Raw genomic sequence first — 16,015 nt, 5'->3', positions numbered from 1 at the left:
GGCCTACTGTGCGGTAACATTATTACTAAGAACACTGTATAGGTATACTGGTGTAGTGAGAATCAAATAATGTTAAAAAAAAAACTTAAAAAAAACTTATATGGCACATTGTATTACATAATCAACTTTCCTGTTCACTGGCCTGGGATGGCATATACGCTAAACATAGGCATATATGTATTTGGCAAGCAAGTATTGATTATGTTGACCACATTTTCACATTAATACAGTGTAGGCCTTAACTATCTAAAAGGAATGACATAAATCCACCAGGTCCTTACCTAATGATATATTTTATAGATGGCAGATAAACATTCGATATCAACATTCAAATATCTGCATGTGCTGCCCTGGTGTTTTGGCAAATGCTGTCCACATTTCTACTGATTTGTATAGCACTTATGTTTCTTATGGTGTTCAAGATGACTTTCTCTGAAAACTTTTCTGGGTTTTCTTTGTCTTCTCTGAATGATCAAATATACATGTTACAATGTGCTTTTGATTGTGTGAAGAGGTGAGGAAGTTGGAAATGAGGAGAAAAAAAAATGAGAGCTCAATCACTATTAACAAAGACGATACAGATATTCTAGCCTACGGCCGCAAAATGCAACACGTGACAATACTGATATTTCCTGGTGATAAACAAAATGTATTTCATTCAAATCAACATCCCTGTCTTGATTGTAGACTATCTCTCACCGAGATGAAAATTTAGAAAATAGACAAAACTTGAATCCAGATGATTTGCCATTTTTGGGGTGTAAATGTATTTGCCACAGTGAGGCAGTATAAAAGACTACCTGGTAGGCATAACAAGTCTCCCACTGTAATTTTTCTTCCTTGAAAGAAGGATCATATGTATCATATGTACACATATATGTCAAAATCATGGTTATCAGGTCTATCACCATCCTTGGTGTTATGATGCCTTCATAAATGAACGTGTGTAGTACAATTTAATGTAAGTGGCGATTTTCAAACAATACATTTCACCACAGACGACAACATGCTTGACTACCCACCCTGCCCTACACCTACATCTACCTACCCTGCTCTACAGCTTAATAAAAAAATCAATGGATCTCAAACCATGCAACAAAAGGAATACCAACTATACTTTCTTCTTGTTTGGGTTTTTTTTTTTTTTTTTTGGGGGGGGGGGGGTGGGGAGTTCATGTCACCACATGCATCAGTTTCATACCAGCATACCCACTATAATAACTGTCTCATAGTCCACTGTTTGAAATATTAAAGTGAGCATTTATTGCAAAGTGATTATCATTTACGCATCCACATGCTTCCATATAATTATCAGGTGTATTATCAATGTTAATCATGTACAACCATATCAAATTTACATACATGACTCACACATCATCAGTGACAGATGAGCATCAAGCCTATATATAGCTTTGGATGTATCTCTAATAGAACAGGATCCTAGAAGAGTGATATCATAATCATATGATACTATGACCAACAATACTTTTGTGCTTATGAAATATAAGTTTCAACTGATTCTAAGTGCTTGGGACTGTGTAGCAGATGACACTGCACTCACAAAGGCAACTTCTGTATAAAGATACTCATTCCTCTACCAAATTCAACCTCTGAAATGATAAAATAAATCATCACAAAGTAAAGACAATAGAAATAATCAAACATTGGACAGGAAATCAGAAACAATATATATCAACTATCACAAAATATTCCATAATTAATCATTAGAATTCAAGATATATTTTTTTTTGTCATTTTTGTCACTTTATACCCTCTTGATGCTACATTTTTGGCTCTTCATTCCCAATAGATCAACACAAATCAAAACTTTTCACTTGATTACTAAATGACAGCATAATAACGTTGATGCAGATAACACACTTGTCAGACGGAACCAACATAATGTAAGAATCAAATTTCACTATGGGCTTTAGCATCATGATATCATCAATTAAACAAATTACACATAACGAAAAGAAAGTGCAAAAATAGGTGTCACTGGTTAATTACATTTGAAAATTGTACAGTTCAAGAATTTTTGCATTATACAAAGCATAAACATTTAATGTAGGCATCAGCATTGTAGAAAAATAACTTGCTGATTTAAAATACACGTTACAAAAGAGAGAGAGAGAGAGAGAGGGGGGGGGGGGGGAGGAGAGTACCTATTTCCACAAAGAAGTGACTGTGAGAAACAATGCACAATATGAATAAACACCAAGATCCAGTCAAAATTTAAATTCTACAACTTGCAACAGTGGACTACATCACATGAAAATTCAATCAAGTACTAAGTAGCTCTTTCATGGATTATACTCTTCATGGAAATCACAGGAGTTCAAGGATCACAATAACAAACAAGGCAAACATATCAGGTACACTGTATTTGCTTAGCATAAAGCAAAACATGTGACTGTTAATCTACGCCACCCAAGGAACTCTTTATCACATGTACAATGTAGCTAAAAAAATTCCTCACTGGCATGGGCCACATAAATCAAAAGTACAATTTTCATGCTATAAATTCAATACTTGCTGAGAAGCTTCTGCATAATTTATATGATAACAAAAAGAACTATTTGACCAGGAATTCCTAAAACTCTCAGCAGAGCATACAGAATACATTATGTAGCTTTTATATTTGTGTTTAATGCTGCTTGCATGCCTTCAGTGACAAAATGACCATGTCGCAAAAGTGATACAGGAACAAAAACACTCACAAAATATTATCATGATCACTGTCTCACTTTAGTCACTCCAACTGATTGATGCAGAAACTAGCAAAACAAGTCAGAAGGTAAATATCTTGCTGGTGAATGTAAATGCAGACACATTAACCCTTTTGAGGGCCTTGAGTGCCGTTTGGCACAAAAAAACCCTACTGCACCGTACATTGTACCCACTGTCCAAAGTACTTCCCACACAAGGGGTTAATATTGATGTAAAAAGTGAAAGATAGATCAGTAGATAGGTATAGAGAACACAGGCTTGGGGTCAAAAGACTGGTTATTGTCTATCAGTAGCAGGCTTGGAGTCCTTACAGAGGCATATTAAATGGCCCTTAAACCATCCCTTCATGAGCAGCATAAAATATACAATGTACATGAATCTACCAGGTTACAGAGTGATCAATCTGTGTATGCTCATAAGGTATCAGTACTGTGAGCTTGATTTTTCCTTCATATGTGATTTCTTAAAGTACAAATATAAAATAAAGGGGATCTTCTCTAATCCTCAAAACAGGCATTTGATTACTACTTCGCCTAATCAGAAATCCTTCATAACTGTTATTACAAATTCAAAAACAGTTGTTTCCTTTTCTTAAGTCTCATATACCAGGTACTTGACAATATTTGACAGATTTTATCACGTACAGAAAGACATTTGTGGCATGGCCAAAAAGTAGGCTGTACACACAAGTGTCCAACAAAGTTTTCTGAAAAAAAAAACCCTCACCAAAATAAAACTTTCAACTGAACAAACTACAGCACACAAATCAAAAAACACTATGTGGGCTTCATGCCACAAACATAAAGCTAGGCCATGATCCAAATCTGCATCTCATTAAAACAAACAAATAAACATAACAGGAATCTAGTCACTATCCTCGTATGTGTCATTCTGGCACATGATGGAGGCAAAGGACAAACACACTTACTACTCTGGCATGTCTACAGAACCTTCTATTGACAGAAAACATTATCAGAGGGATGTTCATCAAGGACTAATCCTTAGCCTTCTGACCACTGCTGATTAAACTGTATGTACTTCATCATGGATGGCACTTAAATCTCTCTACGCTATGCTTGTGTCACACAATCAAGGCCAAAGTCCATTACGTTAACAGTTAATAACTAAATACATTAACTCCCTCAAACAAATGTACATGTATACCTCCATGTAGCAGTTACATTGTACCTTGATTCTGCATCTAAAACTGCACACACTATCCTCTGGATAAACTCACTAAAGCCACTAAGACAGCATGTCTCTGCAATTGTTTCTCACAAACCTGTAAGACAGCATTTACAAGGACAAACATTTCTATCAGCAGAACTGAAATTGTGGAATACAATACTCACGCACTGTAAAAGCTGTTATTTTCACGAGGGTTGAATTTTCTCGAATTTTACGGATCACTGTAGGGTCACTAATTCAACAACACAAAGATATTCACCACACACCTGGGTATCACTGCACCTATAAGAGGCTTGGCATCAAGTCCTGAAAACAACATCTCACAAAAATGTCCATGACCTCCTCGTTCGTGAAAAATTGTACGCAGAAAATAACAGCTTTCAAAGTAATATGCTTATTCAGGGCTCGACACTAACGGTGGCCTGGTGGCCTGGGGCCATCAAACTTTCAGAAATGAAGAATTTGGTGGCCTGATCGGGCCATCAAAAAAGGTCGGATGTTTGCCTTTGGGCCACCAAAAATAAAAGTTAGTGTGGAGCCCTGGCTTATTAGATCCTTATTAATGTATAATACCAATCACTGTAAGTTCAGAGAAACACCCCAGCTCCCCACAACTAGCAGCATATCTGGAACGGCAAATTAAGAGTATGGATTCAGGTAAAATGCAGATATTCAGTAATATACCACAGACGAAAAAGCAACATCACTGTGAAGTATCACAATGGGAGTTTATCTCAATGTTGCACTCAATTACAAAATGAGCCATAGGGATATATATACCTATACCGGTGTTGCCTGTACTCGACAGAAGGCATTATTATATTTTGAAGTATCATGAATTATTTAATGAGAGACCTACCTAAAATTATGTATGGTTCATGATCAAATTACCAGCAAGGCATACTCACTAAGCTGTCAGAATAATTCTACTGGACGATCAGCCTACAAAATAAGTCATCATCATAAATCATCACAGTCCACAAGTGTCAATTTTGAGGCCATTTCCCCATGGGCTATAGACTGAAATGGCTCCAATTATTGTATCTACAGAGGATGAGCTCTTACTGATTTCTGGGAACAGGAAAGCTATGCGACTTCTCAAAATGTAAAAACTGCCCATCATCGTACTATCAGCTGTCGGAATTGTGTGTAGAGATGGAAGCTCAAGTGGGCTGAGTGGTGGTCGCAGTGTACTAAGAAGTAATTTTCACAAGCACATCGATGCAGAGGGCTTCATGATTTTGTCCATCATAGAGGTACCACAGAACCACTAACTGTATCTGCAGAGAGAAACAAAATACAGTGATAGCTTTTCAATGAGCATGAACAAGAAGTAAAATAAATGAATGAAGTTAAGCTTGATGCATTCACATACCATCAAATTCTCCTATTTCAGCATAATTCCTGTGAATTAATGCCTAACCTCCCTAAAGCAATTAAAACGTACAAATTGATGGCACACTCTCTAAAATATTGGTCAGTTGTTACTTGAACAGTCATTACAGAATAGTTTTTCTTCATTTTTCTTGGATCAAATATGAAGGTCAAAGCTTAAATAACAATTTTGAAAATTGTTTTAAAAGTCAATCAAGGCAGCAATCTGTCAATTATCACTGGGTTCAATCTGTCTGTAGTCATGCAATATGACACATAGGATGTTTCTAACGGTGCAATGAAAATGCATATTCTTGTTTGCTTGATTTCGCTGCGCAATACAAGAGCATACTGAATGAAGCACATCCATACGTGAATGCATCAATTTCCCAAAGGCTATTGTCATTAGTGGCTGTGCGATAATTCACTGTATTGCATTGGCTCATCAGTGAACTCGTTGGTGAATGCTTGGTATGTACTAAGAGCACAAACTCTAATTGTTACAATTCACAAGTGTGCAAACATCTTGCTACATACGCAAGTGCAGTGCAAGTCCCTCCTCTTTCAGTGCAATGTCAAATTCAAAATCTAGAAGTGCAGTACTTTTTTACAGTTTATGCCATATCTAGACAATGATTGTAGATGATAATAATTATATTGGATGACTTTAATTCATGGAATGCCAGTGAATATTGCACTCGTTAGGGCCAATATTTCACTCATCTTTGATTCATGCAATATTGGCCCTAACCCAAGCAATATTCTCTGGTATCCCATTCATAGCCATCGAATATAAAATAATTATTGAACGGCCAGTAACAATGGTAGCCTATGGGGAATTAATACTTTGGCCTATAGATGCATTTCCTTAAATACGCTCCCATATTGCACAGTAAAAATTGAGCGGACAACAATACACGTAGGCGTTTTTTAAAGCACCACGAAAATGCAGATGATAATTCCTGATACCAGTATCCCATTCATTGTCATCCAATATACTATAACTGTACATGTTATCTCTTCTTCACTTGATTATTCAAATAAAATCTAATTTCACCATATAATTTCCATAGAACTTGTGATTCATTCTAACACAATCACAACATCCATATTCTTGTAGGGGGATGAAACGCACACATACATGTGGATTGACTGAATGCAGCGATATCAAAATCCAAGAATCCATTATGATTTTATGAATTTTTTAATTTTTGGAGCAGCCATCACTGAATGAGAAGACTACTACAGTTCATGTCACGCCTGGAAAACTATCATATAAAACATAAAGAAAAGGCCACACAATCAATGTTTTTACATGAAAAGTACACATTCCGTCAAATTGCTACTGACTTAAATGTTGAGGGTAATATTATTCCCTCTACTTCCTGAAAGAGGTAAATCAAGTATTCTTTCGTTATGCTAGAGAAATGAATAGAATTTTTGTTGTATTTTCTTTATATTGTTTTTCCTCACTCTTTGTTGATTTAGTTCTACCGATACTGCTGCATTCCCTCAATTCCATGTACATATGTTTGGGTTTCATTCTCCCGTAAAGGTTTTCAAGATGAATGCAGGGAAACATAACACCCTTTCAGCTTTCTTACGTCTGGGTACACGGATTCAATCAAGAGGTTGTTCTTGTATGTGTAAGTTGCACCAGACTTAGTGGGGCATGTGACGCCTGTTGTGCACGCATCTGGATTGGGGAGCGGAAATTTCACGTCCACTCCAGCAATGACACCATAGACCTGTGCAGTCACATTGGAAGTGACCTCCTCTGCAGCAAAATGAGAACAAAAGACACAGCTTCGCAATTACCTACTATAAAGGTACTGGTAAGCTTGTGATGATGGCAATGAATGTAGACGGTCAGTGAAGAGAACATCAACATCAACTGGTAGATGTGAGAGTTGGCCGTGGATACATGAATGATACACATAAATCTGCACAGGGCATCTTTGCTTAGCTGCTCAAATGGCCACTTCAATTCTACCTGCAATGGTACTTCTGTTCAGGCAATGACACATACAGACAAACCTGTCTACAGTGGCCACCCGAGGGAGATAATAAAAGTGGCCGTTATAGACAGGTGGCTGCTATAGACAGGTTCTTTAACATGCTTTTTCTCTTGGCAGGAATTGTTTTTAGTGGCTGTATAAAACAGGTGGCTGCTATAGACAGGTGGTCACTAAGACAGGTTTGATTGTATTTTGAAACGTGATACTAGAGACATCATTATTTTTGCGGGACTAATTTTATGCACTGGGCAGTTCAAAACATATTTTGCAGGTTCTTAATTTTGCACTGTGCAATTGCTTACTCCAATGGATGTGATTTGACATTTCCATGCAAGAAAACTGGCATGTTGCTAGATTGCCCTGATATTTTTACATTATTATTACAACTAACAAGAATGTATACCTATACTGTATAATTCATACAGTCAGACTCAAATTGCAGAACGTGCCTCATCAAAGTTTACCTTTCAAGTAGTTTCATGGCTTAACAACAGTTTTTGCTGACCTTGTTAGTGTCGAGCATGAGAAACATTAGGATAACAGACCATAACTGAAAAGATGCTGCTATGTAGTTTATTTCTTTTTTTCTTTTACCTGAAGCACAAGGAATCAAATCCACATTCGGCATTCCTTCATAGGCTAAGCGGAGCATAATTAAATTGATTTCCACTTCACTCACCTGCAGTGAAATCAATTTGCACTGAAACATTAGTCCCCTTCTTCAGAATGCATGGAGGTGTGCTGCAACCTTCTACAATGACGTTCTTTACCTTGAACTTATCTGTGAAAACAAAAGCACAAGCACAAGCACAAGCCATAAAGGAATAATACTTGTCCCATGATTATGTGAAATAGCATTTTGTTTTAGCATCATATTTCTAAAAAACAAGAACAAATAAATAAGAAAACAAATAAAAATGAATATATGTGTTATTGTCATATCACCTGGAATTACCACAAACTTTATATCATGTAATATGATTTTCTGTTTGTATTCTATGTCAATTTGTATTGCATGTTGAATTGCTAAATAAATAAATAAATAATAATAATAAGAAGAAGAAGAAGAATAAGAATAATAATAATCTGAGAAGAGGGGTATACATCAACATGTGCAGTTTACACATACATGTAAATGGAGCCTTGTGAATGTGATGTGACCTTTTAGACTCCTTAGGTAACACCGTACTACGTAAATTTGCAAGGAGCTAAGAATGCACAAAAATGTTTATAAAACCTATCAATAAAATATAGAGACACAAAGTCAAATGATCAAGACTAAGGACAAGTATTTAAAGGGATCGTATAATTTTGGTTAAAACCTAACTTCAAGGACAAGTTCACCTTCATAAACATAAGGATTGAGAGAATGCAACAATATTAGTAGAACACATCAGTGAAAGTTTGAGGAAAATTGGACAATCGATGCAAAAGTTATGAATTTTTAAAATTTTTGTTTTGGAACTGCTGGATGAGGAGACTACTACAGCTTGTGAGTCATATGCGTACAACAGTATAAAGAAAATATAAAGAAAATTCAACATATTTTCACTTTTTTCGCATAATAAAAGAGCACTTGTCTTGCCTATTTCTAAAGGCAGGGGGAATAACATTACCCATAACATTTGTCAGTAACGAGTCGGGGGAATGTATACTTTTTTCATAAGATGAAATTTTGTGAAATTCTCTTTATATTTTCCTTATATTGTTGTACGCATGTGACGTCTAAGTTTTTCACACACTGCAGTAGTCTTCTCATCCAGCGGTTACTGCACAAAAACTTCAAAAATTCATAACTTTTGAACGGATTGTCCGATTTTTCTCAAACTTTCAATGATGTGTTCTACTAATATTGCTACATTCTCTCAATTCTTATGTTTATGAAGGTGAACTTGTCCTTTCAGGTTTCTAACATTTTTGAGTGAGATAGCAAGAAACCTCTTATGAAATATAAAAGAGCCTGTTAGTGTAATTCCAAGAGGAATTCAAAGTTTATTTGATGAAAATTGGTTCTGATATGGCTGAGATACCCCAAACAGAGCAATCCGAATAAAAAGTAGGACCCAACTTTTATAACAATGGATTTGTTTTACTTTGTTTTTTGGATGTCTCAGCCATTCCAAAACCCATTTTCTTTTAAATTTTGAATTCCTCTAGAATGGTATGCTCTCAACTATTTCATAAGTAGTTTCTTGGTACCGATATCTCACAAAAATTTAAAAGCTCAATCCTCACCTCAACCCATACTATATCATACTTTAAACTTTGAAAATGAGGATACAGTACAAACTTTTTCAGATGTTCATCTATTTACTGCTTGGGTCCAGCAGTTTTATTTTGTTATATTGAAATTCTGTTATAGCCAAACATATTACTTGTATTATGAAGATAATATGGACTATAGGTTTGGGATGTGACTATTTTACTTCAAACTTTATCATAACTGTGTTAATTATAAATGGAGCACACTGCATTAAAAAAATAAGACCTTTTAAATATACTCAATAGTGTAGCATAAAGAAAATATCAGTATGTTTTTCATGTAGCATTTCACAAGCTGGCACCTTTTATTGGCTGTAACAGAAAAAGAAAGAAAATGGAATAATTAAAAGTCGACTATAACAGAGTGATCACTAAACTAGACACTGCTAGATTTGATATTCAATGACATTTTACATTGGTTTCAGAGGGGTATAATTCTGGATTTACAACTGCTTGTTGAGAGATGCTGAACACATCTTATTTCAAAAGATTACGACATACAAACCCAGCAAATATCCATTACAACCATAGAAGGGTTTCTTAAAGCAAGCCTCTCCTGAACAAAACCAAAACATGGACTACATGGAGACACAAAGATTAAAAAAAAGAAAACAAACCCAATGAATACCGGTATACACTGATCATGCTGACCCTCACCATTGTTAATGCAGTGGTGATGGTTACATCATACACATGGCCTATGGTTGGACCTACTACTCATCGACCACTCCTTATCAGTGATCAGCCCTATCTTAGAAAATATTCTTCAGTTTCACCTTAGCTAGGGGCCTAATTCAATTTCACTATGGCAGAAAATACATGTACTCATACTGTAAAACACAATATTTTGCGGAATGAACTTTTCACGAATTGGAGCTGACAGCAATTTTCGCGAGTTACCTCTAACATTTAATGCATATGATATTATAGTGTAGACATGAATTTCTGCATGCATTTTACTTTGCGAATCTTGGCTCTCGCGAAATTAAAATGCATGCGAACATTCCTTGTTTTCCAGTAGAATCTACCACAGATTCATATCACCGGTTCAGACTGACTTTTGACTTGCAACGTACAGTATGTGCGGAATTCTCATTGACAAATGCAAGAGATATTTTTTACTGTGCACCAGTGCAAGCTCATCATTTTACCTATAGACCACCACCAGTTCTCCCATTGATAAAGCATGTAATTTAAATCTAGTGTAGTGAATGGCAAAGACGTGAAAACCAAGATGATTTTCATCAATTCTTTTTCCTCCTGTTTCCTTGGGTTACGGTATTTACCTGCTGCTGTACATCTATCCCCGTAATTTCTGGTGATTTGTATCTATATTCGAATGTTCCAGTGTATTGCGCCCCATCCGCATCCCAAGCAAGGCACGCATATTTTTTATTTTATTTTTATATGGCGAGAAAGTCCTTGCGCCAGGTTGGTTGATCTAAAACTTAGGTAGTCCATGCCATGAGTAGTAATTTATTTACAGTAGACTGTTAGTGTTAGACGTCTATGCCTACTAGTACTACAAGTATGTATGACTATGACGATGATGCAGGGATGCCCAGTTAAAAAAAAAAAAAAATTATGAGTGAGATATTCATGACTCGGCATCTCTGCATGCGAATATGTGCGCGAGCAAGGGTGTGGGTGGGGTTTTTTCCCCCTGTGGCCCGAGTCCCACGTTAGGGAACTTTTTCAATTTCATCAGCTAGGTGCATACTTAAGTGACTATTTTTTACTTATTTCAGGGAGGTGACACCTCCCTGCTTATTTTGAAAGACAAAAGGGAAATACACCTTCATTTGCAACTAGACTCTAGACTATTACTTTAATCTTTTGAGCTATACTCATTATTATAGGCCCAAGTTGCAGACTTGGCCCGATGCGTGAGAAAAATGGGTGCCATGCGTGAGATCGTGAGATTGCCCCTAAATCAGTTCGGGAAACCCGAAAGTCTCCGTACTCAGTCGCCACGTCTGCACTCAAGCATTGCCGCGCCGCCGCGCCTGGCGACACTCACGCCAGTAATCGCTCGCATTTCAGCATTCGCATGGGTCGTTTGACATCGCATTTAAATCCATGATTTTAGATATGATGCCTCAAACCGATTTTGCTCAAATTTCGTGAGTAACTAGGAAACTTGTGAAGCTTTATGGACATAATCAAGCGAATTGCCGCAGTCCTTTCATTTTCGCGTTGCATTGCAAAAAAGCGTGGAGACTCCTTATAAGGGGTGCCCCGGGGGTTACTTATAAGGGGGACGGGGTTACTTATAAGGGGGACGGGTTACTTATAAGGAGGGGCCCCCCTTGTGAGTGGGTTTCCCGAACTGAAATGCTTGAGTCTCACGCAGAATGCGTGAGACTTGGTAGCTCTGGATGATGATGATGATGGTTAGACCTCTAGACACCTAACGTTAGAAGTCTACATGTAAATTTAGTTTCTGATGATGGTGATCAGTGATGATGATGATGCAATTTTGGCTGGCCTTCTACTACTACACAAACACAACAATGAGAAACGACAACACGAACAGAAGACAGAAGTCTCACCAGTTGAGGCTGAACAATCTTTGTAGATGGCTCCGGCTGATTTTGTTTCAATGGGCCGTGTTTTGATCACTTCGGCAGGGCGAAGTTCGACCATCGATATTTTAAACGGAGCAGGAGCTGACTGCACCATGCCAATAACTGAAACTAGGCACAAAACTACAAAGGAAATTGCCTTCATCATGATGAATAGCTGCACACTGCAATATGATGTCAAGAGGAAAAACGTCTGTAGGTGCTGGCTGGCGCGAACCTTTCTCTATGGCCGAATAATGTGAACTGAATCAAGTTCCTTCTTAACCAGACCAATCCAAGTGCAGTGTCTGCCGATGAAAGATTAAGTTGAACGAAAGGATGTGGATCCGTGGAGTTGCATGAAGTCACAGTGCAGTGCAGTTGCTCGGACCAAAACATGTGATCTTCCGATCTGGTGGTTCCCACCCACGCCACAAGCGAGCGAGCAAGATAACAACACACGATTTGCTGGGTGCATCAAAATGTGGGAAGCTCTAGCAGGATTGAAGCAAAGCGCAAATAATTATTCAGTCCGCCTATGTAACTGAAAAAAAAAAAGTAAATCAGCGTTGTTATGCGGAAGTGCTGTCTCGTCTCCAATTTCGCTGTGTAATATGTCATGCTCACCATCCCTGTGAAACATGATTTTCGCCGAGATATCCAAAAATGGTACTATTGCTTTTTTATTTGTTTTCAACAAACGCCCACAAAGTATTTCATGGGAATTTTCTCTAAATGTGACATGTGGATTGAATGAATGCAGCGATACGTACGTATACTCCTTCCATTACTCGTAAAACATAGTGAAAGTTTGAGGAGAATCAGGCAAAAAAAAGCAAAAATGAAGAGCACCAAAAAAGTGTCACTTTTTATTTAATGACATGTTACTGACATATGTTAAAGGTGGTATTATTCGTCCTGCTTTCTAAAAAAGGTGATAAAGTAAATTGCTATTTAATTATAGGCCTATAAAATGAGTTCAGTGTACATGTATAATAAAAATATCTATGCAATAGAGATAGGTATAGACAAATGTGAAAGTGTACTATCACTTTAATGATTAATATCAATATCATCATCATTATTGTTATCATCATCACCATCGATATCTTTTTCATCATCATCACCATCATGATCATAATAACATTATCATTGTTGTCATTATTCTCTTGTCTGAAAGGATAGAGAAGAGCCCCTTATAAACTGAATGAATGAATGAATTTGAATTTATCATCCAATGGATTTAATATCTTAACCATTGAGGCCTACATGTTTACAAAATATGCAGTCACATGGAAAAAATGTAAGGATAATAAGGAACCAGTAAATAGCATGAATGCTATAGTCGAGTCTGGCCCCTTGAAGTTCAGGCAGTTTCAAAGTCTTTTTTTCTTTCTTAATTTTTTTAACTGCATGTGCAGTAATGTGTTACCACGATTGCTGGTTAGATAGTTATCAATAAGACATTAAGTATATTCTAGTGCTAATAAAAGAAAAATGATTAAATAAACAATTCATCACACGATGAATATACTGACACTTGTAATATAAGTATGTTATACACAATGTCTACTATACTAACAAAAAGAAAATATTTATAGGATACTAGTACATTATGTTAACAATATCTCATTGGGCATGTTAACGTTCTATTAAAAGTTCTATGACCCCCAGCTTTACGCAAACATGATCTTGCTGTTTTCTTCTTAATTCTAACTGGTGTAGATCATTGTTCCACAATGTTGTACCTTGGTAAAAACACCCTCCCCCCCCCCCCTTTTGTTCTGGTGTTTTTGTGCGAGTGCCATCACTGTCACCACCATGCTCTCTACCTATAGAGTTTACTCTTTATGAGAGAAGTAAAGTGAGTTCATTATAAGGTATAACTAGAGTATATTATATACACACTACTACTTCACTCTCCTTAGAAAGACTTTTGATTTGATTTTTGATTTGATTTGATTTTATTGGTTCCTGCATTATATCATTGCTCATGCAGATACATACACATATATTATATACATTGATGGTGCCATATATATATATATATATATATATATATATATATACATAAACATTAATTGCTAACAAACTAAGTTTCTTCATTACCTTTAGAATATACAGCAATACAGTTTCTTCATTGCCTTTACAATGTACAACAGAACATATCAGCGATGCAATGAATAACGCAGAAGGGCTACAGCTTAAGCATTGATTGATTTGCATGCAGCCCTCGTACATAATGCATAACATAATAGCATTATAGGAAAATAGGAGGGAGTGATGACTTGCATAGAGATAGGATAGAAGAAAGGAGGGAGGAGAGGTCTGTCTGCTTTCGCTAATACACAACGTTAGATCACCTGGATCACTGAATAGTAAAGCATGGCAAAGGATTTTCTCACCAAGGCACAGGTGAACAGACGACAGTTACAGGTCATGGTCGGTTACATAACATTACGCAAGAAATTCAGAACGGTGATAATTCCACGAGGGAATTTCATAATAAAATTACAATGACATTATAAGATCACTGATATCCAGAGAGCAGCATTGTCTTTACAGCTTTCTTAAAAGAATACATAGACTTTAAAGTTCGAATTTCAGAAGGAAGAGAGTTCTAAATATCGGGTCCAGTGTGTCTGATAGATTTCAGTAGCCATCACCGTTTTAGGATTTTGTAAATGAAATTTATCAGCCTTTGCAGTGACAGTAAAGTGCCTTGAATGCAGAAAGCAGAAAAATCACCCATTTAGCGCCATTAAGATAATATGCTCATATATCATTCGTTGCCACGCATGGCCATTTCTTTTTTCTTTTTTTTTTTGTTGCTTGTATACAATGTTTGTGCAAGCACTTGATCGACTTGTTGTATTTCTATAGATGTTAATAATATTCTCATAATTTGTTGACAATACATTATCAATCATATCATATGACTCGCTTTGAAAATGTCAAGGGTATTTCTTCTTATTTTTCCTGTTTAAAATTGATTTTGAATGGTATATATATTTTTATATATATACTTTTTTTCATGTCGAAAAGGTTTTAACAAATAACAGAGCCCTGGGGAAGACGGGTAGTTAGTTCTAGATTTGCATGATTGCATCACTATACTTCATTTTGAACGTATGATGTTTGTCTATCTTATGCTGCATATGTATATATATATATATATATATATATATATATATATATATATATATGTTGATAAGGTAGTCCACGTGTTGGCAAGATAAAAAGATAAGTAACAAAGCTGCAACAAAGTTCATGCTGTATTCACCAACGGTTTATTGGAAATAAACCGTTGGTGAATACAGCATGAACTTTGTTGCAGCTTATTCATATATATATATATATATATATATATATATATATATATATATATATTCATATATTCTGCTGATCAGAGGCCACTCTCTATAAAGATTGCAATGAATGACTTAATAAATCAATGGCCTTATGAGCAGCGAGACAGTCACTACAATATTCAGTCGTTCACATTGTTCTTGTAATATTGAATATCATTTTTTTTGGGGGGGGGGGAAGATGTTCATAGTTTACCAAAATATACCATGATGGTTGAATATCAGTTCTCAAATTGCATGTGTGATATTTATACATATGTGATTTGTGGAGTGAGTAAATCAATCCAACTTTTCTAAGGTATATGAGCAAGACAAGCAGTGGGTCAAGGATAATACATACAGGATGGCGATTGTTGTCTAGAAACTGGTACTTCGGATATAGACGGTCAGTCTAATGTATAGAGTGGTATAGCAAAGATGAGTATTGACAAAAAAGCTATTAATTGCTAGAAACGTACATTTACCTCTTAGCTCTGCGTATGCCATTGATTCGTACACAAAATATATGGGG

General features: G+C 36.3%; 1 protein-coding gene across 1 annotated transcript; it reads right to left on the bottom strand.

The window, feature by feature from the left end:
- Positions 1-3,322: 3,322 nt before the first annotated feature.
- Positions 3,323-12,431, bottom strand: LOC139717434 (NPC intracellular cholesterol transporter 2-like). Its single transcript, XM_071628935.1, has 4 exons — positions 12,125-12,431; positions 7,990-8,091; positions 6,897-7,069; positions 3,323-5,198 (listed from the first exon to the last, which is right to left on the bottom strand). The coding sequence occupies exons 1-4, from the start codon at positions 12,303-12,305 to the stop codon at positions 5,112-5,114; spliced, it is 543 nt and encodes a 180-aa protein (XP_071485036.1). The 5' UTR covers positions 12,306-12,431; the 3' UTR covers positions 3,323-5,111.
- Positions 12,432-16,015: the final 3,584 nt, after the last annotated feature.

This window comes from Diadema antillarum, unplaced genomic scaffold, assembly GCF_040938485.1.
Source record: "Diadema antillarum isolate AM-2024a unplaced genomic scaffold, OU_Dant_1.0 scf00000007, whole genome shotgun sequence".
NCBI lineage: Eukaryota > Metazoa > Echinodermata > Echinoidea > Diadematoida > Diadematidae > Diadema > Diadema antillarum.
Note: the sequence above shows the minus strand (reverse complement) of the source record. Positions and strands in the feature narration are given on the sequence as shown.